This window comes from Hydra viridissima, unplaced genomic scaffold, assembly GCF_058129835.1.
Source record: "Hydra viridissima isolate aposymbiotic clone 2 unplaced genomic scaffold, HvirCarnegie_v1 scaffold_11, whole genome shotgun sequence".
NCBI lineage: Eukaryota > Metazoa > Cnidaria > Hydrozoa > Anthoathecata > Hydridae > Hydra > Hydra viridissima.
In genome coordinates, this window is record NW_028324310.1 from 12,860,718 (window position 1) to 12,883,471 (window position 22,754).

The 22,754-nt window shown below is 28.3% G+C and overlaps 2 protein-coding genes and 1 long non-coding RNA gene across 4 annotated transcripts; 2 read left to right on the top strand and 1 right to left on the bottom strand.

Moving 5' to 3' along the window:
• Positions 1–4,992: 4,992 nt before the first annotated feature.
• LOC149882253 (uncharacterized) lies at positions 4,993–7,146 on the bottom strand. 2 transcript variants are annotated; one of them, XR_016445238.1, is made up of 4 exons: positions 7,065–7,146; positions 6,704–6,898; positions 6,372–6,609; positions 4,993–5,751 (listed from the first exon to the last, which is right to left on the bottom strand). It is a non-coding gene; the product is annotated as an uncharacterized LOC149882253 (long non-coding RNA). The 2 variants fall into 2 exon arrangements; XR_016445237.1 differs by having other exon boundaries at positions 4,993–6,609.
• A 1,368-nt stretch (positions 7,147–8,514) lies between these two features.
• On the top strand, positions 8,515–15,938 carry LOC145191262 (sodium/potassium-transporting ATPase subunit beta-3-like). Its single transcript, XM_090067590.1, has 6 exons — positions 8,515–10,956; positions 11,223–11,366; positions 11,771–11,878; positions 14,606–14,787; positions 15,094–15,156; positions 15,246–15,938. The coding sequence occupies exons 1-6, from the start codon at positions 10,812–10,814 to the stop codon at positions 15,468–15,470; spliced, it is 867 nt and encodes a 288-aa protein (XP_089923716.1). The 5' UTR covers positions 8,515–10,811; the 3' UTR covers positions 15,471–15,938.
• Positions 15,939–21,228: 5,290 nt separating this feature from the next.
• On the top strand, positions 21,229–22,170 carry LOC149882254 (uncharacterized). Its single transcript, XM_090065920.1, has one exon. It carries the CDS (start codon positions 21,229–21,231, stop codon positions 22,168–22,170), a length of 942 nt encoding a protein of 313 aa, XP_089922046.1.
• The last annotated feature ends 584 nt before the right edge of the window (positions 22,171–22,754 follow it).

The window sequence follows — 22,754 nt, forward strand, 5'->3', positions numbered from 1 at the left end:
TAATTTACCTAAGGGAATTTAATCAGGTTGGTGAATAGATTTTAAAATAACAATGGAAGGGGAAAATGGAATCACAACAAACAAAATAAATACAAAACAAATACTTCGTTGCAAAGTTGAAAATTTCAAAAAGCAGAAAATTAAATAATTATTATTTATATTGGGTTTGTCTGTTCAACCGCTTCAAATAAGTAAAAATAAACGGCTATAAATGATCTTAAAGAGATTACAATCTAAAAATATTATCAAAAAAATATTTTGAGATTGAAGTGTTTGCTAAATGAAAAAAAAATATGGAGCAAGTTTTTTGGATGACCATTAGAATTTACTTGTAAATTATTATTATTATTATTATTATTATTATTATTATTATTATTATTATTATTATTATTATTATTATTATTATTATTATTATTATTATTATTATTATTATTATTATTATTATTATTATTATTATTATTATTATTATTATTATTATTATTATTATTATTATTATTATTATTATTATTATTATTATTATTATTATTATTATTATTATTATTATTATTATTATTATTATTATTATTATTATCATTATTATTATTATTATTATTATTATTATTATTATTACTATTATCATTATTATTATTATTATTATCATTATTTACTTATTTATTTATTTATTTATTTAACATTATTATCATAGCAGCCTTTTCTAAGCAAGGCAAGTTGAAGCCATTTTTACAGCAAAACAATCCTGTAGACAGCGAGGTGATGTTTTGCATTAGGTTTTAGGAAAAAGGTTCTTTTTTTCATTCATAAACATCATCCAATTTTTTGATTTCATAAAATTGAAGTCCCTAATAATCACATTTTTTCTAATTTAAAGTTTTCAGATTTTTGAAGTAAAACATAAGAATTTTAGAAGTGTTTAAGAATAAAATATTATTTCTGAGTATTCGATTAATTCAATTTTTACTTGTATAATAATTTTATCTCTTTAAATTCCACAATACTAAAATCTTATTTGTTAACCTTTTATTCCTTAAATATCAATCCTCTTGATATTCTTAAATATTAATCCTCTCGATATTCTATCAATGAAGAGAACGATAAAGTTTCAGAACCTCCAAACAATGATTTTTTCCGTTTTTCAAAATTTACACCAGGAGTCAATGTTATATTTAAGAATTCTTAATCACGCACACCTTAGATTTTTAAAAAACGTCAAAATTGTTTACTAAGTTTAGCATTAATTTTGATTTTTTTTATGAATTACAAGAAACTCGCGTAAATACGTAAGTATTTCATAACTAATCAGCTACTGATGGGAAGTGTGTCATTGCTTGTCAATTGTGACTTATTTGCTGTAAAGATTTACTACCGTTTGAGATTGTTGAGAAATCAGAGTTAGTTAAAATCCTGTGGAAAAACAATATCATTAAACATAATGATAATTTACCTGCCCGTACAATTTTATGAAGTTTTTATATACCATGAAGTTAACAATAATGTTTAACTTATTCGGCAGTAGTAGTCCCCTAAAACTGTAAGGTTTAAATTATTCGGCAGTAGCAGTTCCCTAAAACTGTAAGGTTTAACTTATTCGGCAGTAGCAGTCCCCTAAAACAGTCTCTAGGAATATGAAGACTGACAACTACAAAAGACGAAGTTAAATTACAATATATGCTTGCAACCTATCCATTTCACTGCAAATGTTGCTTATTCAGACAAATGCTGATGAGAACATAGCAAAGGAGTTGAGTTTGCTATGTTCTTATCAGTGATTCACTTGTGTGAATTGCTTTAAAATAATCGTCAACTAAATTCTATGTTTTCGTACTGAATTCATCATTTTGTATTCTAAAATTTGTCGTTTATGTCCCAAAGTAAGAGTCAATGATAAAAAACGTGGTAATTTAACTCTCATCAATAAGAATGGTGTAGGATTCAAGTTCCTGTCAATCGTCTTTGGTTTAGGAGGATACTGTATGTATAATATGGAATCATTTTTGTACACATTTCGCAATACTTTTAACTTCAGGGCTGCAATATTTGTTAAACTTTGGTCACTTACATAAGATTTAAATAAGTTAATCCAATTAAATGCTGTTCCAGTTGATTTTCAAATTTATTTTTAATTATCTCGCCATTAGAGGAACATCACAGTACCTAGATTTTTATCGCAAGTATATTTGAGCCGGACACCTTTGGATAATTTTCCGGAATAAAAATTATTGCAAAATTATCTGAGACTCATTTCGTCAGGTTAGAATTATTTTGTTCTATCTCCCATTTTAAACGTTGAAAGAAAGTTTTAGATTTTTTTCTATAAGTAAAGATTACTTAAAATTTTACAATTACTTTTTTAAAAAGTAAGTTATTTTTAAAATAATTTATGTTTAAAGAAACTATTTAGGAAAAAAAAATTTAAAAATAAAATGCATTTTAAAAGTGATCATTACTTAGTAAAATTAAAAATTCATTTTCTCCCAACGTTTAAAATGGGAGATAGAACAGAATAATTCTAACCTGACGATTTAACAAACTTCTTTGTAAACTCAGTACTCCTACGTTTTACTTTTTTTCTGAAAAAAAAAAACTTGAACAAGAAAACAGATATTTAGTTTTTCGGCTCGGAAATCAGAACTCAGATCAAAAAGTTATCGCTACAAAAAAAACTTCTCTTTATATTTATCTTTACTCTATATATTTATATTTATCTTTATATATTTACCTATCAAGAGTGCAGTACTCAACATTTGTTTAGGAGCTTAGCTTATAATCTGTCAGAGTGCGATTTCCATCGAACAGGCTCAATAAATTTTCTTAAAGATTAAGCTCTTTGTTTTAGGATTTAATGAGTTGAAGAAAACGCGATAATGACAAGAAATTACCTCTTTGTATAACATGAATGATTAGAGATCCTCGCATAAAAAAAAACGTGTATCTTTCAATTTATCTGCCCATATCAAACAGTTCCTAACAAAAATACAAGTTTCTAAATTTAATAACTATTATTTAGAGCGCGGACGGTAAGAATTTCAGAGGACAAATTGCATTCCATTTTCGCACTACCAACTCAATTGATTTATTTTAAATTCTGTGTTTCTATGATTAGATGGAGGTTTCGTGACAATATAAATTGTTATTTTAAATTTTGTGCTTCTATAATTTGACGGACGTTTCGTGATAATATAAATTGTTATTTTTTGTACTACCAATCCTAAATGTGTCAATCGAAAGGAACACAAATTTATTCACTATCTTAATTTTAATTTGGAGTGTTAAAGATTTGGCTGACTATTGCTGGAACTTAAAGAAAATTTACACTTATGTCATTTAAGGAAACGAAGATTTTATCCAGAAGCTATGGCTTTCTAATGTCGTAGCATTCGAATTTTCTCAAAAAGAAAAAAGGGTACTATGCGCGATATTTGTGGTAGAATATTTCGGTTTTTTACGCTGAATTGAGTTTCTGAAAAACAATCAAATACAAAGTTTCTGAAGATCTTTTATACTTTTGATACCACTATTTGTCTCTTATGCTGATGTAAAGTTATGAATACAAGTAATATTACGTGTGCATATCGACTGGTTGTAATTGAGGCTGTTTTTAAGAATAAAAATTTGACACCATTTTTCTTTGATTACATCCATGTGCTTCGTTTTTTTTTTGTTTTTTTTTTTTTTGTTTTTAATTCTAATTTTTTTTTTTTTGTTTTTTTTTTGAGTAAAAAACAAAAGGTTACAAACCCCAAAAATGTAATGTTTGAAAATTACAGTCTAAAGGTTTTGCGTCAATAAATTATTTACCTTTTGGTGGTATTTTAACAACAAAGTATTTTACAAAAGGATTAAAGAAGCTGCGTTGGTTATTCAAATAAAAAATTATCTTGCGCATTGTGTTTAATTTTTCATGAACCTTTTTTTATTTTGCATGAATCTTGAAACGGTCAAACAGTTTTTTTGCTGAAATAAGCGAGTCATTTAATGTTTTACTAATTCTTTTGATACTTTTGTTATCTTTGTGAAGTCAAGTAAGATAAACTTATTATATTTCGTTATTAAAAAAATATTTTCAAACAGTATATATTTATCTTTTATTTTATTCTTTACAATACAATTTTAAGAAACGGGTATTTTAGAACTAAACTAGATTCGAACTTAAAGGACAAACATAATTTAGCATGCAAAATGCAATGATATTTATTAACTAGATATCTAAACTCGCGCTTCCGCAGTGAAGCAAATTTTTTTTCCAACCAGGTTTGTTTTGCCAGCCTGAAATGACGCAATGATAAATAAAAGCAAAACAAAAATAAATTGTCAGTTTAAATAATTCGGCTATCGGCATTAAAAAGTTTAAAAACTTGCTTCACTTTTTCTTACACAGGATTGCTTTTAGGATTGCTTCCCTAGTTAGCAAAAGCATATGACAACAGAGAAAATGAAGCAATCTTCACGGATGCAGAAAAGTAATTTACAAGTTGAAAAACGTGTTTGGAAGTCAGGCGATTCGAATGCAATTTAGCAAAAAACAAGTTTGTACAAAAGAAGTTATACAAACCGAAAAATTTTTTTTTAAATGTTCTATTCTTTATAAGAGTCAGAAGCTATATGAATTTGGTACATGCTGGTTGTAAAAACAAACGTTTTGTTTTTCTAATGCATGGAAAATATGGAATGCAATCCCAGAGATAAAACTGTAAATCCCGGAATTTCCGAATTTTTTTCTCCAAATCTCGGGATTTAAGTATCTTCAACCAATAAAAAGTGTAACATAATTAAGTCATATATTTCATACATAAATGAAATAAAATAGAAATTAGGAATTAAATTTTAAGCTCGGTCAAGTAAAAATTTTTCATTAATGTTTTAATCTTAAATAAAAAAATTTTTTTCTTAAATAATTTTTCTAAGCTGTTGGAAATACGCTCAAAGAAAACATAGCTCACCTAAGGTGTTATCACCAAGTTGATTTCTTGTTTTGGTAAAAAATAGTCTAGCTTATGAAAAAACTCGTTTGAATTCTACTCTAATATGTTTTACAGTGCTCTAATATGTTTTACAGTGCTCGATCCAAAAGATCTCTTGCAGATCCCCCATTTTTAAACAACATTTCATTTGTAACTTTTGAGTAATTTCTAAGTAATTTTGGAATATTTCTTACATCATACTGGTTGGTCATAAAAGGACCCTTCGAGAAACCTCTATTTATTACATTTGTTGCACTTAAAGTATATGATGTGGAAGGTTCCATTTTAGAAGGTATTTGAAATGATTCTATAACTGATATGCTATCATCAGAAGTACTGTAGTAATAGTAGCCGACCAGTCTTATGAAGATGCAATGAGCCGGTTGAGTAAAGCTGTAAAAAATATTCAATATCTGTTTGTTGTTGGTACCATTACATTACGAAGAAAAGCCCGCGTATATCTGTTTGACTTTAGGTTATTCAAAATGTTAACTTCATCATTTTAACAACCGAACGAATAGCAAAATCCGCAGTGAGTAAACTCGCATGAAAGCAACATCAACGCCTCAGCATTGGCTCCTTATATTACTATTTCTTTTAATATTTTTAATAATTGAATGTTAAGTGGCTCTATCTTTATCTCAGAATTGGAGTCTCTAGAGGTATATTAGTTGACAACAATTTTTGATTTTTTTTGGCAGCATGGGCAGGAACCACAATCTTCAAGATTCATCGCGATAGAGCATTTTAAACAAAACTTCTTATCTTCTTAGTCTTTTACTCACTCACCAATCTTTTATAAAGCAGTAGAAAGACATTTAAGCAAACATGTAATAATAAAAAAAAATAAATAAATAAAGAATATTTGTTTAAAGGAGAGAGAAAAAAGACTTTAATAAGCTTCTTGTTATCTCTTATGACAGCTTTCGTCTCTTTCGAACGTTTTGTGTTATTAAATGGTTATTTTAACAATCAATCTCTAAATAGTTGTAGTGATAAAATTTCCCTAACAAAAACTTATACAAAACTTTAACACAAATATATTGGAGATTAATTGTGATCTTTTTTTTCTTTTTTTTTTTTTTTTTTGCTATAACATCAAAAAATTGATCATAAACCCACCGTGCAATTACATAGAAACCACCATAAACTCACCATGAGATTATTAAAATTAGTTCAAAAACACATTTCTCTACGCATGCGCGCTGTAACATACTCAGAAAATCTATTTCTTTTGCATTGATGTTAAAAAAATCATCATATCGACCGCTTTTAAAAATTCAATTTGTTTCATCTGGATTTCATGAGAAAAAAAATCAATTTGTTTCATCTAGACGCCAAAAGAATAAGGTTTTCAATTCTTACATTCGACCTAAAATATTTAATCTCACTAAAATAGATCTAGAAATCTACCTCGTTACAAGCGGAAGCAGATGAAGATATTTCGGTATTCAGAAAGATTGAATTGGAGATTATCATAGCAACGAAAATCAAAGTTCAATATAAAATAAACCAATTGAAAACTTGGGTATAAAGATAGAGATCAGTTTGTTCGTAGCATCACTGGTCTTCTTTTTTATTACGATATTTACACGTCAAAGAATTAATTTTTTTAATTTGTGGAGAGTTCTTTCCCAAACATCTACAAGCCCTTAAAAAAAAAAAATAATATTTTAAAACTTAAAACAGACGACTGTGTGAAAAAAATTGTTCAAATATTTTAAAACATTCTTTCAACAAATTACCTGACTTAAAACTAAATCTAGACTATCAAGTTACAGGGTGATGACCGTTTAGGTTGAACGATTAGACGAACTAAGTCTTTACAAATGCATATGGCGTAAGAGATTTTGAGCTATCTTGATAGCTTTAACATTATTAACTCTAATAATCGAGATCTTTACGTCATCAATTGGCATTTGGCGCTTTTACAACCATTACTACACAATAAATGATCTTAAAGTGTTAAAAGAATTCGTTTATATTCAATTATTTAGTCGATCATGTACTGTGATTGAAAATTGAAATACTTGAAAAAAGCATTAGCGATTTAAAAAGGTTTTTAAACGATAGAAAAGAAAAAAAAAAAAAACAGATCCAAATTACATTGCATCAAAGTTAAATCACAGGAGCCACTCACGCGTCAGCCACTCTTAAGTTCGCTAAGTACAAATGCACTTTTTCAAACTTTCCTGCCAATAAAAAACAAATACTGTTGAACAAACTTTAAAAAATATCAACGCTTGTTGGTTGGCATTTGAAAATAAGCGCTAAATTAAGTTTTGGAATGATTTTGCTAAAAATAGAACCACAAGCAAAAAACTGTTTATAGTTGCTGAAGATATCTTTTTTTACTATTACTATGAACATATTTAAAAAACAACAAATGAATGACATTAATTGATTAATATACAATTCATTGTTTGCTTAAAAACGAAAGTTTAAACATCTTGAACGTTTTAAAATTAGCAGCAGGAATAAAAAACAGTTGAAGTAACAGTATCACTACCCAATTCGGTAAATTGTATAAAAGCGTTTGTTGAGACTTTTTGCGACCAATATTTTTAATTATATAAAATAATGATATATATATCATTATTTTATATAATCAATATGTAATAAATTGATAATGCTATTAACATTTCTTGATACGTTTATTTCAAAAAGATTTTTTTCTCAGGATCCTGTGATCCTGTTTTAGAATCTATTTCTATTTTTTTGGTTTAATACAAACACACTACTCGCACTGTTGTGAAATGAAAGATTTAACAACTTAGAAAATTTTTGCTAAAGAATCTTTTTAAGTTTATGTACATTTAGCAGCTTCACTTGTCACTCATTTCATTTCCAAATGATACATCAGTTATTTGACACTTTCTTGTATTAAAAGTTATAATTGATTTCCAGCAATTATTGTACAATTTCTTTGATTTTTTCCTGGTAGTGGGGTTGTGATACTGCTTTTAAATAAACTAAGAAAAAAAAAAAAAAATGCGTAAAACCGCGAAATCTGATTAAAACTGGAACTGTTGATTCTTGCTGTACTAAAGAAGCACTAGTAAATCACGTGTGTGGGTGTATTTTCACGTGAATACCACTTAGACCTATCTTAGCTTATGTTGCAACAACTTTTTGTCGCCTTGATTTTAATTTACTATGTTTTAAACTGTGATATAAACTTTCCGTTGTAATATTTTTTGAAACCACTTTTTTTTAAAAACAAGCGATGGACTTTGCCGTATAAACAAATTTTTAAATTAACTGATTATTTACCAAAGCGCTGGATATTTTTTAAGACCGAATAATGAATTTTTAAGGACAAGACCTTAGTTATATTTTTCGTCACAAAGTAACTTCTTTATACGCGTTTGTAAGAGATTGGGTAATAAAATTTTAACCCTGAAAATTGCTTTATTTGTTTTCTAGTGAGTATTAAACCCTGCAAACATTTAATGTATAAATATTTAGATTTTCTTTATCGCACTTATGTATTTGATCTTATTTTATCGCTGTCTTATTTTCCTGTGTTTATAATTACACGTCAAAGAAACGCTTCACTTTTAAAACAGAAATAAAAAGAGAACAATCGATGAAGTTTTGATATAGTTATAAATATTTTTAAAACTTTTATTAAAAAAATTTTAAGTATGTATGTAAATATAATATAACTAGAGATAATACAATTTTATGGATTTGTTATGCTTGAGTTGGTATTGTTGTATTACGCTTATATTAATGGGGGTGGTTATTATACAGGTTACTAAATAGTGTTGAAATTACAAATTACGTAAGATTGGTTATAAAAAGCAATAAAATTTTCTTGTTTGTCGGTATATATTTTTAAGTGGTTCAATTAGATCAATTTTTTTTTGAAATATCATTTACGATGGAGTTAAGATTTTAACAACAAAAATAATAGGTTCATAATGAAGTTTTTAAAATGTCGCTCAAATAACATGAAAATAAAATTGCGAAGAGACTTTCTGTTTATTTCAACTGAGTTGAAAAATGTAATTATTTATTGACTTGCACCGAGGAGTTTGTTAAAAAGTTTTTAGTACAATCACTGAAATGCGCGTAACAGTCTTTGTAATGTCTTTTGAGTTTGACGTGCTGTCTTTGTATATATAATGGTTAATCCCTTTTTGCTTTTCACATTAAGTCCGGATCTTGCTTTAAAAAAGGCTGGCTTTTTATAAATTTCATTTATTTACAAAATAAATAAAAGTAGGGAGAAAAAATATTCAAAGTGTCGCAAGAACAAGTGCTATAACAATTTTAGTCTTTCAGGTTGTTTGACTAACCGTTATCTTAAAGATTGTTTTACAACCTCAAGATTTTTAATATTTACGGCTCTGATGACACCTAAATAACGGCTTAATTTGACATTGTTTTAGAATTGAATGCGATAAATGTAACTTGATAAACTAAACTTTATAATCAGGCTATACTAAGAAAATTTAAGGAATAAAAAAATAACAGTTAAAAGTTCATTAATGTTAAAAATGAATTATTCTTATAAAACATCTATATTGATTTCTACGCTTCTAAGAACTGAAATTTCTAGTACCTTAATAAAATTATTTAACTCTGGTTCTTAAGCAAAATAAAAGAGCATTTTTTAACTTAACTGAATAAAAGCTTTGTTTAATAGGCCAATCAATACTTTACTGAGAATTGATGATAATAATTGATGATAATAATAATAACAAAATTATCTACTTTTAAGACAGTTGACAATATGGGGTTCAAATTTCAGATTACCTGTTTAACATTCGAACTGGAAAAGACTAACAAAAGGACTCGGTTTTATATGTCAATACTTAATTCTAGCTACTCTAGTTTTTCTTCAAAAACTCGTATTTATTTGTGTTGACATTAAAAAGGAATATATAGCTTTCAAGGCTTATTTAAAATAATCTTATTGACAAACGGATTATTTCCCATATAAATAGACTCATGTTAACAATTGTTTGATATTTTTTTTTTTCAACGTATTGCTATTAGCTCAACACAGTGTTTGGGTTTGTAACGTATTTTATATACTGTTGGTTGCTATTTTACTTTTTAAATAATATAAAAGGTTGGTGTTCTCGACTTACATAAAAGTTATAAATCAGGTTAATACGAAACAAGATTTTCAAAAAAGTATGGTGAAACAGATGAAGTTTACATCGATGTCAAAAAAAGTGTTAGTAAACAATTGATAAAAAAACATAATTGATAGCATGGTTTAATTTATAAGGATATCTAAATATTTAAATTGTTAGTTTAAACGTTACATTTTAAAAATAAACGGCTGTCAATCAAAAGCAAACAAGGAATCGTTATCTTACTCGTTTTAATGAGTCTTAACCGGTTTTACAAGGTCGCAATTCAAAATATGCGATCACGCTATTAGCAAGTTATTGCTAATTATTTATTTCTTATGCACATAATTTCAAAGAAGTGAAACTAAAGTTCTTCATTATTTGGTTCCTATTTGTAAGGTTTCTCATAATAATCTTTTTTTTTTTTTTTTTTTTGTACGCTTTTGTTACGATTTATGATCTCTATTAAGATCAGTAAGTTGCATTGTTTATACTTATTAACTTGCTTTATATTTTTTTAAAACTTAATGGCTGTTTAAGAAAGCTCTTATCTTAACTTTGCGCAGCAAGAAATGTTTGCTCATAAATCTTTTATATTTTTTTAAAAAAGAAGCGCCATGTTTCCGTTGTATTACTAGAACCTAGTCTTTTTATCTTACGACTTCGTTGCATGTGCCATAAATAACGCCTCTCCTATAATATAGAGAGAGGAAACTAGCTGATTTCTGTTGACTATCATCTCTTTATAGAAATTATCTAAAAAATGACAGGGGATAGTGTAAAGGCTGGAGCCACTGCTGAAAAGAAATCTTTTGGTCAAAAATGCAATGAACGCTGTCATAATCTCAGAAAATTTATATGGAATGGCGAAACTAAAGAATTTATGGGAAGAACTGGTAGTAATTGGGGTTAGTATCTTTTACTTAAACTTCTATTTGTTTTTCTGATGAGATAAGGTCTTATAATTACTTGTGCAATTTATTAGTTAATAAATAGTTTGGATTATATTGGATTTAATATAAGCAGATAAGCTTAATCTTATTCTATTCTGAGAGTAAAGTACACAATGTTATGTTACCTTTTCTTTTTTTATGCTAAACTATGTTTAATATTAGATAAAATTTAATTTTTTTAATGGTAGGCTAAATTACTTTGCATTTTATTTTTATTTCAGCTAAGATTGGATTATTCTATTTAATTTTCTATGGTTTCTTGGCTGGGTTTTTTGCTGCTATGCTAGCTATTTTTCTTTCAACATTAAACCCAGTTGATGGTGAAGGTGGACCAACTCTTACACAATTTATCAAAAATCAGCCAGGTGCCTAATTTATTTTTCAAAGGCTATATAAGAAAGTTGCATAATTAAGTTGAGCTAATAAATGTAAATAGAATTTGTAATTTGTAAAAGCAATGACTAAACCATTAAAAAGAAAAAAAGAAAGAAATCTAGCTTTACTAAAGTTCTACTTTTAAAAGTATTGTTATACCTTTATAGGTGTAGTGTAAAAAGATAATTGCATGTGGTATATTTGTTATAACTGCTCAAGTATTGAATTGTTTCCCCAAAGCTTTCTACTGACAATGTAATAAAAAACTACTAAAATGATTTAGATTTTTCTTAGTTTTTTGTAATAGATTCATTTGTACCTTAAACTACTTTAATTTCTTTGAAAGAAAGAAGCAAGTTTTGATGTAAAGTCTTAATTGTCTCATTCGTTTCAGGTTTGACTAGACTTGATCAAACAAATGGTAGATTGCCAACTAGTTATAACATTAGTGATACTAAACTTCAAGAACGTTATCGTGATCTGGTAAAAAATTTTCTTAAAGGTAATTGTATTTCTTATAAAATAGAAATCTGTTCTCTAAATGATTCAAATAAATAAAAGAAATTAAATCATAGATGGAACTAATTGCAGCCATACACAGAATTTGATGTGACAAAATATCTTAAAATGTTTACTTAATTTAGACAGCTAAGTTGTGATAAGTACCACTTTGTTTAAATCATATGTAATTTAGTTTTTGTATATGTAATTTTTTTGAGTAGTTAACATCATTTGCTTTAAAAGTAGCTCCTGCTTCATTCTTTTCCATTAAAATTCTTTTCTTTCAAGAGCTTGTCTTTTTCTGGTATGATATATTAATTCTTAACAATATAAATGTTTCTATGATGTGTGCACAGATTCGGATCTATGAGTTGTGGCAAGGACCGAGTTCTCTGGACCTAAAGCACTTAGGAAAAGGCGCCTTAAGATGTATCATGGCTGCCATTTCTAAGGCAACTTTTCTATTATCAACTTTCATTAGACAACTTTTATGAGTAAAAATTCTCCTCTTAACGAAAGCCATCACTTCATTTCATTTCAGTTAATGTAATGGCGCCTTTTCAAGAACTTTGCAACGTTCAGCGCTGTATGTGATTGAAAAAAACTTTTAAACATCTTTGAATATTTTTAAGGTGATAAAGATTCAGATAAAATATCTGCGGGAAAAAGAGAAACCTTATATTTTCTTATTTAAAACGTGAATCCAGACAAAAATACGCAAAAGTTTCATCTGATTTTAATAAAAATTTTATCTGAATTTAACAAAAAAATTTTCTGATTCTGAAATTTTTTCTGATTGACTGTTAACAAAAGCCGCCGACGAAGGCGGAGTTATTTGTTACATGAGCGATCGACGCTCATGTAGCAAACAACTCCGCCTTTGTTGGCGACTTTTGTTAACAGCTCAATTCCGCCAAAGGTTTTTTTTTATAAAAGTACTACATTAGCATAACCATACCATACCAATAAAGTACCACACTCTTGATGAAAGTACCATAGCTTACCACTGTAAAATTTAAGTAAAACTAGATCATAATCGTTTTTAATCTGCCCAACTCATCATAAGATGAACTCATCATTAGATAAACAAGCGTGAACTGAATGTTTAATTTTGTATAAAATTTTGATTGGATCATACTCCGCAATATAGCGCAGAAAGACTTTTGATTGGTTAATCATACTCCCCAATATAGCGCGGAAAGACTTGCTTTTGCTAAAAATCTTGGGGACGTTAGTTAAGAAAACCCTCGTTTAGTTTAATCATTTTAGAGTCAACGAACTCCCTAATATAGTGAAATACTTTGAAAATCGTAATCTAGAAGTTTATTAATAACTCTGGAATCAATAAATATCGGATTCTGGGGAAGTAAATCATATTTCGTTTTCAACCCATTAGGAATCGCGATTGAAGTTCAAAAAAACTGGTGAACCCCCAGTTTTTTTGAACTTCAATCGCGTTAAAAAGTGCAATTTGAAGGTATATGCTTAAGATATTTGGTAACTATAAACAATATTTTTTAACATTGCATTTTGATTTTAGATTGCCATTCCAAAAATTTTTCACATTTTTCACACTACATTAGCACTACAGAGCTAATTTGTTATCACTCAAAACGCAGCATTCAAAAACTCATGCTCAAACAAGTTATGTTAACTTTTAAAAACCATAAATTGCATGATTTGTCGGCTTACAGCCTAAATTAAACGTTTAAAAAATAAAACTTGCGTACAAAATAAACGAATAACAGTTCATTGCATATATTTTTATCATGAAAAGAAGAGTTAGGAATTAATTATCATAATTTACTTGAGGCTCCCGGACTTGAGTTTTGTAGATTAGGGGGGTCGAGACCATGAAAATAATAATAAACCTGAAATCATAAATCTCATAAAAATTCGATCAATATTTAAATGTAAATTCAAATCTAAATTGCTGAACATTCAAGGACCTTCTCAAGACTTCTGGAACATGAGCGAACTTGGTTGGATAAAGAAATAATAGTTAACAAAAAAGACATTGCAGCAGGTCCAGGTAGAAAGAAAAAGGAGGGGGAATATCTATGTGAGAGAAGAAAAAGATCTTAGTAATAAATCAATGGTATTATGTTACCACCTGTTTTGAGCACAAAGGTTTCTCTTGAACTTCCATTTGATTCAATGTTGGGGTCAATTCAATCTCATGAGCCAACTATTTGATTTCAATATTTACACTTCTTGCACATAAATGTCTCGGAAAATTTTTTATCAAGGCAACTTATATTCTTTTCTGATTTTGCAATTATTCAACAAACATACTAAGTCAATTATGTGAAGTCAATTATCAATTTCATGAAGTGCATGTAAAGTATTCATTAAAGAATATTTACTAAAAACTAAAGGTAATTACTAAGGTTGTTGCAATGTGTATAAAAAATATTTCTCAAACCATACTGAATACAAGTTCACTAACAGTTATTACATTTCAAACAGTGTTACCTCAATCTTTAAAGATCATAGATGTTGAAAAATCCTGTATCTATTGGGCATTAAATAATAATTAGTTCTCTTTTAAAAAAAATAATGACAAATTTTGTTATTCACATCTTTAACATTTTTCTTTTTTAAAAATAAGAATTAAAAGTAAGAATTGTAAAAATATTTTTAAAATTGTATTTATTTAAAATTGTAAGAATATTTTTGTGTGTAGTTTTAAAATTTGTTGTAAATTTAATTCTTTAAACTTTTTTAGGCTATAATGACACTAACTTTTATTCTAATGACACATGTGATCCTGCAAACCTTAGTGGGACACCTGCTGGTAAAAAACCTTGTAGATTTAACACTTCACTATTGGCTGATTGTAGTGGTGATACTGATAGTACTTTTGGATTAGCTAAAGGCAGACCTTGCATTTTTATCCGTATTAACAAGGTTCTCTTTTATTTTACTTTTTTTTTATTTTTATTAAAAAAAAAAAAAGATGATTAAAAAAAACCCTTAATTTTATTAAAATTTACTGCCTTTCCAACCCATTTTTTTTTTAGTTAGAAACAATCTATATGTGTATTTTTTAAATATGGGGAGAGGGCAGTAGTGACAAATATACTTAATAATATTAAAATTTACTATATTACGACAAATATTTGTTTCTTTTTAACATTGCTCTCTTTTCTTGGTTTTGATTTTTTTTTTTTTTTTTTTTTTAAATAGTTATTGTATCTATAAATCATAATTTAGGTCTTTAATTGGGTACCAGAGCCTCCTTTCGCTGGTAGTAACTATTTGCATCTTGAGTGTACGGTAATAATCTTCATTAAACTCTCTATTCTGTTTTTTTTTTACACCTTGTTAAACATAAATTAATCATAAACTGTTTATCTATTTTATAGGGTGATGCTATAGTGAGACCAAAAGGCTTTTTAATCAGTGCCTTTCCATTCCGTGGTCAAAAGGGTTACCAACCTCCAATTGTTTCTGTTCAAGTCAATACAACTTCATCTGCTTCTGACATTGAATGCCATCTTGTTGGTAAAGATATTTCAGTATCATCTTCTTCATTACCGGAGAGAGCTTTTGGCAAAATTAAGCTAGAAAAGATCACTAGTCAAAGTTAATTCTATATCCTCTGAAAATTGCTCTTATGTTTTTCTGTTTCCTATCCAGACAGCTTTTTTATTATTTTTTGTTTGTATTTGCTTTTTTGTGCATTTTTGCTTCATTTTTAAGATAAGTGTAGTGTCCTAATCCATTTGCTAACTTTTTTTATTTTATCTGTGATTGATGTTATGGCAAAGAAAACGAATCTGGTTTTGAATACATTTTAGGAACTAGACAATTCATATGGAGTTCACTTGTGTAAATATTATTTCTTATATGTGAATTATATTCACTTTTAACAAAATATGCAAAAAAATCTTATCCCGATAACTGTTTATGTCGATTATTACTTGTGCTTACTTTTATGAAACCTCAGTAATTTATGTTACAAACGCCTATTAAAGATGTTTTTATGAGACACGTGTTTATTTGTATAAATATTTGAAAGTGTTCTCGCTTCTAGAAGAAAAAAACGATATACGGTATTTTTCTAGTTGTTGAGCTTTAAATTAGGTTGGTTATCTCAATACAGTTTTGGGCCACCACGATTAAATAGTTGTAGAAATCCTGATGTATATTTTCAAGTTGTTTAAATAATAACCGTTATATCCTCACCTAGTCCCAGAACTTAAAAAAAGGAGTCAAAGTTTTCAAGTGTAAAATGCATAATCTTTACTACCCAGGGCCCTATCCTATAAAGCTTGTTACGCAAAATAATTCGCAATTACGGAAAGTTTTTACGTAATTTTTAAAACTCCAATAAAAAGTGTTCATATGGATTTTTTCAAATTTGCCGTAAAATTGGATATATATGGATATTGGTAAAAAAAATTTTAGAATTTAATGCATAGCTAGGAAATGTTTTTTTAGACATCCTCACAACATTGTTTAACATAACTAGGGGGTGTTTTATTTTGTGGTACCGAGATTGATTCATTAGTAATATTATTACGGAGGTTCGTTCGAAAGTGTAATATACATTACAAGTCATGCACTGGGTCAGAGATTGAAATTAAGTTTAAAACAAGCAATGCAAGAATCAGGAAAATTATTTTTTTGGTATTAAAATTCAATTATATCGGTATTATTTAAATTTTGAAATACGTTTAAAAAAGTTGTATTGCTTTTATTTTTCAAATTACTGTGGCCCTAAAGCGAAAATGTTATAAAAGCATGATATGCAAAATGATATATATATATATCATTTTGCATATCATGCAAATAATACAAATGTGATTGATGCCATAAAAACCTTGTTTTATGGATTCATTGACATTTGTATTTCTTCAATAACACCCTATACCGCAGATGATCTCAGAAATCCCTTTATATTCTAAAAGTAAAAATGTTAGTTAACTGAAAAAAATCTCCTTGGAACTCGATGGAACATTTTTTAGTTGATATTTAAAACAAAGAAAATATGCATTTATTCTATTTTATTTCAGAAAGTTCTTCTAATTTGAACAAAAAAATCAGATTTTTTTTTTTTAAACCATAAAATACAGAATATAAATTTTATGAAAAAATTTGTAATTTAATATTATTAAAAAAAGGACACGGTATTTACAAAAAAAGTTGTGAGGGGTTTATTGCCATTTTTATGTTATTTTGAGTCACTGCGTCTAGTTAGGAAAATATTGCTTTTATTCCCAACAACGTATTCTTTATTTTTTTCAACTTAATTGGTGTACAGTGATATATATATATATATATATATATATATATATATATATATATATATATATATATAAGATGCACCAAAATATCCCCAATTCAAAGTAACCTCACTTTACCTAATTTGTGTAAATAAAGCTACTGTTGACACAATGGAACACATTGAAATTTGTTCCCTATATATTTTGGAGTTATTATTTCAGGGTTGTGTGTATATTTATATATATATATATATATATATATATATATATATATATATATATAAATATACACACAACCCTGAAATAATAACTCCAAAATATATAGGGAACAAATTTCAATGTGTTCCATTGTGTCAACAGTAGCTTTATTTACACAAATTAGGTAAAGTGAGGTTACTTTGAATTGGGGATATTTTGGTGCATCTTATATATATATATATATATATATATATATATATATATATATATATATATATATATCACTGTACACCAATTAAGTTGAAAAAAATAAAGAATACGTTGTTGGGAATAAAAGCAATATTTTCCTAACTAGACGCAGTGACTCAAAATAACATAAAAATGGCAATAAACCCCTCACAACTTTTTTTGTAAATACCGTGTCCTTTTTTTAATAATATTAAATTACAAATTTTTTCATAAAATTTATATTCTGTATTTTATGGTTTAAAAAAAAAAAATCTGATTTTTTTGTTCAAATTAGAAGAACTTTCTGAAATAAAATAGAATAAATGCATATTTTCTTTGTTTTAAATATCAACTAAAAAATGTTCCATCGAGTTCCAAGGAGATTTTTTTCAGTTAACTAACATTTTTACTTTTAGAATATAAAGGGATTTCTGAGATCATCTGCGGTATAGGGTGTTATTGAAGAAATACAAATGTCAATGAATCCATAAAACAAGGTTTTTATGGCATCAATCACATTTGTATTTCTTGAATAGCAAATTTTAGAAAACATAAGAATTATCAAAGAAATCATTACCAGATGAAGTTATAAAAATGGTTGTAAGGTAAATAATGAAATAAACATAACAAATCAGAAAAAAAGTTTTATTTTTATGTATCAACATTACTTAAAAACCATTGTTATACAAATATCAAGTAGACTAATATACCAAGATGTTGTGTATTGGCTTGAAAATTCTAAAATTTCAATTAAATTTATTTTTTACGCGAGCACCCAAACCTTACGGGCGCATGAGCGCGTATGCGCGAAAGGTACTTGTCAAAGGTACGCGTAAAAAATATTTTTGTCAATAAATTTGAATTCTTAGACCCAAAAAACTATTATTTTCACATGTTTATTTAGGACGTTTATTGAGTTTTATAGAGTTTTTGCAGTTTTTTGATCATCCTGAGTCACTGTGCAACGTAAAGTGCACAATCTGGAGTAGGGAATGTCCGGATCCCGATAGGAACCGAACGAGTATCAGTCACCGATAAAAGCTAAAAATAATTTTATCGGACTCCGATTACCCGAACGGGTATTACCCGATAACGCCGATAAAATCGTGTAGTCGAAATTTTTCAAACCTGACTCGACTCAATCTTTCGGGTAATTTAAAAATTCGGTACCCGAAAATTATTAATGCTATCGGTTCCCGAACCCGATTACCCGAACGGTTCTGTCGGGTGTTCTGTGAAAAAGGTACATTTTGTTCAAAGATAAATGATATTTCTAAAAAAGTTACCAAAGCGGAATATAACCGTAATAATCACAATAATTACATTTACAGAAATACTAGTTTTATCATTGATCATAACAATCTTAAGAGAGCACAGGAAAAAAATTGGAAAAATTTTGACCTCAAGAACATCACAATCTACATGGAGAAAAAAATAACTATTCGATAAAAGTTTCTCATAAAGAGGTAAATAACGATAAGCTTCTTATAAAGAGATAACTAACGATAAGTTTCTTATAAAGAGACGATTACCAGAGTGTAAGTGGTGCATTATGTGGTTCACCATTAGTGATAGTGTTGGTGTTTTTGAAAGTAATTCGCGTTATTTTTCTTTACTCTTCTCTACTAGTATTGATCTGTCATTTTTCCAAGACTGCCAACTCTGAAAATTATCAGGATCTGTCACATTGTTTTGCTAAGTGCTCAGCTGAAAACAGATGTATTACTTCAACTTTTTTAAAAAGTTTAGTTGTTAGCTTTTGAAAAAAATTGATTTTTGGTTACCAAAAATCAATTTTTTTGGTAACCAAAAATTTTTTTTGGTAACCAAATTGAAAATGAAAACTATTAAAAAGTCCGACGACAAAGTTTCCTGCAATTTTTCAGAATCTTATATGTTAAACATTTTAAAGACGATGTACGAATTCTTGAAAATTTTGAATTTAAAACAAAAGTTTACAAACATTAATGTTTGTAAATAAATTTTAAGTACTTACATTTCATTAACAATTTTATATACTTAGATTTATATATTTGAAGTTTCCATAATTACGACTCTTATTTTCTGAAAATTCCCTCGCCTAAATTTTGAGGAAATAAGAGTCTTTGCAAAAGAGATAAATTTTTACGAGTGGTGTGCACGCACAAGCTCATTCAGCTAAGAGGCAACATTGGCAGCAGTTATAGTAAAAGGTTTATAAATGTAGTTAGGAAAAAAATGAAAGAATTCTTTTTCAATGGGTTTAAATTTTACCAAAAAAGTGACTTCAAAATAAAACGCTTCTTTTTTTGCGTCTTTAGATTAGTGATCGACCGGAATTCGGTTCGGATCCGGTTTCCGGTCGAAATTCCGGCTCCTGTTCCGGGTATATTTAAGATTTCTGTTCCGGCCGGATTTCCGGTTCAAATTGCTACCGAAAATGTATGAAGACCACACTGGAAAAACGATCAAACTACATTTTTATTGTTTTGATTAAATTAAGATTTTAGACTTCAAAACACCATAGCTCACTTATTGGTTAAGCTCACTTATTTGTTAATCTGTGTAATTTGATCGGTTTTCTAGTTATATAGTCAATTATATGTATAAAAATATTTATAGTTAAACTGCAGCCGAATAACAGGGGCAAAAACCCAAAAACAATAAAAATGTAGCTTGATCGTTTTTCCAGTGTGGTCTTCATGCATTATAAAGCTTTATTTAGTATAATACCGTTATTATCATCTATAATATAATCTATAATATAATTAGTACAGAAACGTTTAACGTTTAACGTCGTTTCGTCATTAGTTACTAGGCTTTGAATTAGTTACTAGGCTTTGAAAAAGCGCGTTCTTCAAATGCACGCGGCCATTGGAGAAAGATCTTTTGAGCGAGTTAAAGCTTTTTTCCTTTTGGAATTTAATTATTAGTTTAGATATATTACATAAAGAATCATCTTAATCAATTATATATCATATTATAATTTAAGTAAGTATACGAAATAGTTATATACACATTTTTATCAGATAAAGTAGAAAGGATTAAAATTTTTATTAGATAGAGTAGAAAGGATTTAAGGCGCTACTCCACTTTCTCCCCCCCCCCCCTAATTTTATGATTGATTCTGATAGAGAATTTTATGCTGATTAAGAATCGTATAAAAACATGGGTCTCAAAATCAACGGAAAGTGCTCTAATCTGATGTCGAAAGTACAAAAATATACCACAAATCGCTAATATTCGCCATCTTGAAAAGTGATTTTTTTTTGTTTAAAAGTTATCCTTTCAAAGTATCAACAGCCTGGTTTTTATTTTTTATATAAAAGATTTCGAATAAAAGAACAAAGAACCGGTGCGTTAAGTTTCATAATCAGGTGTATTGACCGCATTTTTTTTCTCTTACCAGGTAATGAAATTCAATGGCATTTACTCTTATCGCGTCAATTTGCTTCAACTGGATTCTTAGTTTGTTAGCTTGAGTGTCTTTTAAAACTTTTGTCAAATAAGTTGAAAAATTCTTTCATTGATTATATTTTACAATTCACTTTAAAACAAGATAAAAATTTTTTAATTATAAAAATAATTCTTTAAAACTATTGACTTTCTTTTAAAACTTCAAGTTAACCCCCCGTGAATTCATTTTCATTATGTTTGTCATATAAAAAGGAGTGCTTCAGAATAGTTTTTCTGCTTCTTCATTTATCTACATATCATGGCTCTTCGAAGACCAACAATAGACGTTTTTGACTCACTTTCTTTGACAGAAATAGGAGCAAAATTCAAATACGATATCGAAGCTACAATTCACTGGTGCAGAACTTATGGTTTACTCGCTGAAAGCATGAATTGTAGTGTATGTAACGTGCCCTGCACACAGCAAACAAAGAATGGGTCAGTTGATCAAGTTATTTGGAGATGTCCAGTCAAGCGCTGCAAAAGAACCTTTAACATTAGAAAAGGCAGCTTCTTTGAGAAATCTCACCTACAATTGTGGCAAATATTGGGCTTAACTTACGCTTGGAGTAGAAGTGCAGGTAAGAGCCGGGGATTATCAATAAGTGATTTAAGGCAAGAGTTAAATATCGGAAACGACAGCACCATTGTTGATTGGAATCAATTTTGCAGAGACATTTGCGTCTCATATTTCCTCAATAACCCTGATCCAATAGGCGGTCCAGGGTGCATTGTTGAAATAGATGAATCTGTTTTTTGTCGAAGAAAATATCAAGTTGGTAGAATAATCCCGCAGCAGTGGATATTTGGTGGGTATGAACCTGCAACGAAGAAAGGCTTTTTGATTCCTGTCCAGAACCGCGATGCTGCAACATTAATTCCTATCATACATCAATGGATACTTCCTGGCTCTATTGTCTGGAGTGACATGTGGAGAGCATATAATGATTTGCAAGCTCCAGCATATTTACATGGTACCGTTAACCACACCCTCAACTTTGTAGATCCACAGACAGGTGTAACAACAAATCACGTGGAAGCTATGTGGTGTCGAGCAAAAGCAAAATTCAAATCAATGATGGGGCCAACTAATCGCGAAATGGTAGCTGATTATTTATCCGAGTTTATGTGGATGCAGAGATTTTCCGAACACCGGTTTTTTCACTTTTGGGATCAAGTTTTAACAGCATATCCTGTTTGACATCCTGTGTGCATCAAACGTAACATACATTATAATTCATGCCTAAGGTTGTGTAAATCAAAAAACGGCTATTTTCATAGCCACACAAAATTATTAAGAACATTTTTTGCAAAGAACATTAAGAAAGCCCTTTTTTATTACTCCATGAAAGTTTGTCTTTCCAATTAATTTTTTTCTTTAATAACAAAAAAAAAAAAATAACCGAAAAAATAATCGTAAATTCTGTTACAAAACTAAATTTCATAAGAAGGAATCGCAATTTCGCAAGAGCGACACGTTTTATAACTTTATAACTCGATCGTCTGCCTGATAGCTCTGGAAAGAACTTACGCGTCTATATTAGCCATTCCAGACGATTTTTTTATAATTCAAATAAACATATACAATGATTCTTACGTCGCGAAAATAAAAATAAAAAACGTCATAAAATATGCGAAGGAATATAGATATATATATACATAATTTCTGTATACAAATCCTTAGAATCTATTCTTCAAAAAAACATAAATAAATACTTGTTATAAAAAGAGAAAAGAAAATAAAAAGAAAATTTCGTGTTTTTTGTCAAACGTCAGATGTTTTTC

Excerpts from the sequence above, each read along its gene's own strand:
- LOC145191262 (XM_090067590.1), top strand. The coding sequence starts at position 10,812 with ATGACAGGGGATAGTGTAAAGGCTGGAGCCACTGCTGAAAAGAAATCT. Across the intron at positions 10,957-11,222 it reads AAGAACTGGTAGTAATTGGG|CTAAGATTGGATTATTCTAT; the intron begins GTTAGTATCTTT and ends TTTTTATTTCAG. Across the intron at positions 14,788-15,093 it reads TTTTTATCCGTATTAACAAG|GTCTTTAATTGGGTACCAGA; the intron begins GTTCTCTTTTAT and ends ATCATAATTTAG.
- LOC149882254 (XM_090065920.1), top strand. The coding sequence starts at position 21,229 with ATGGCTCTTCGAAGACCAACAATAGACGTTTTTGACTCACTTTCTTTG.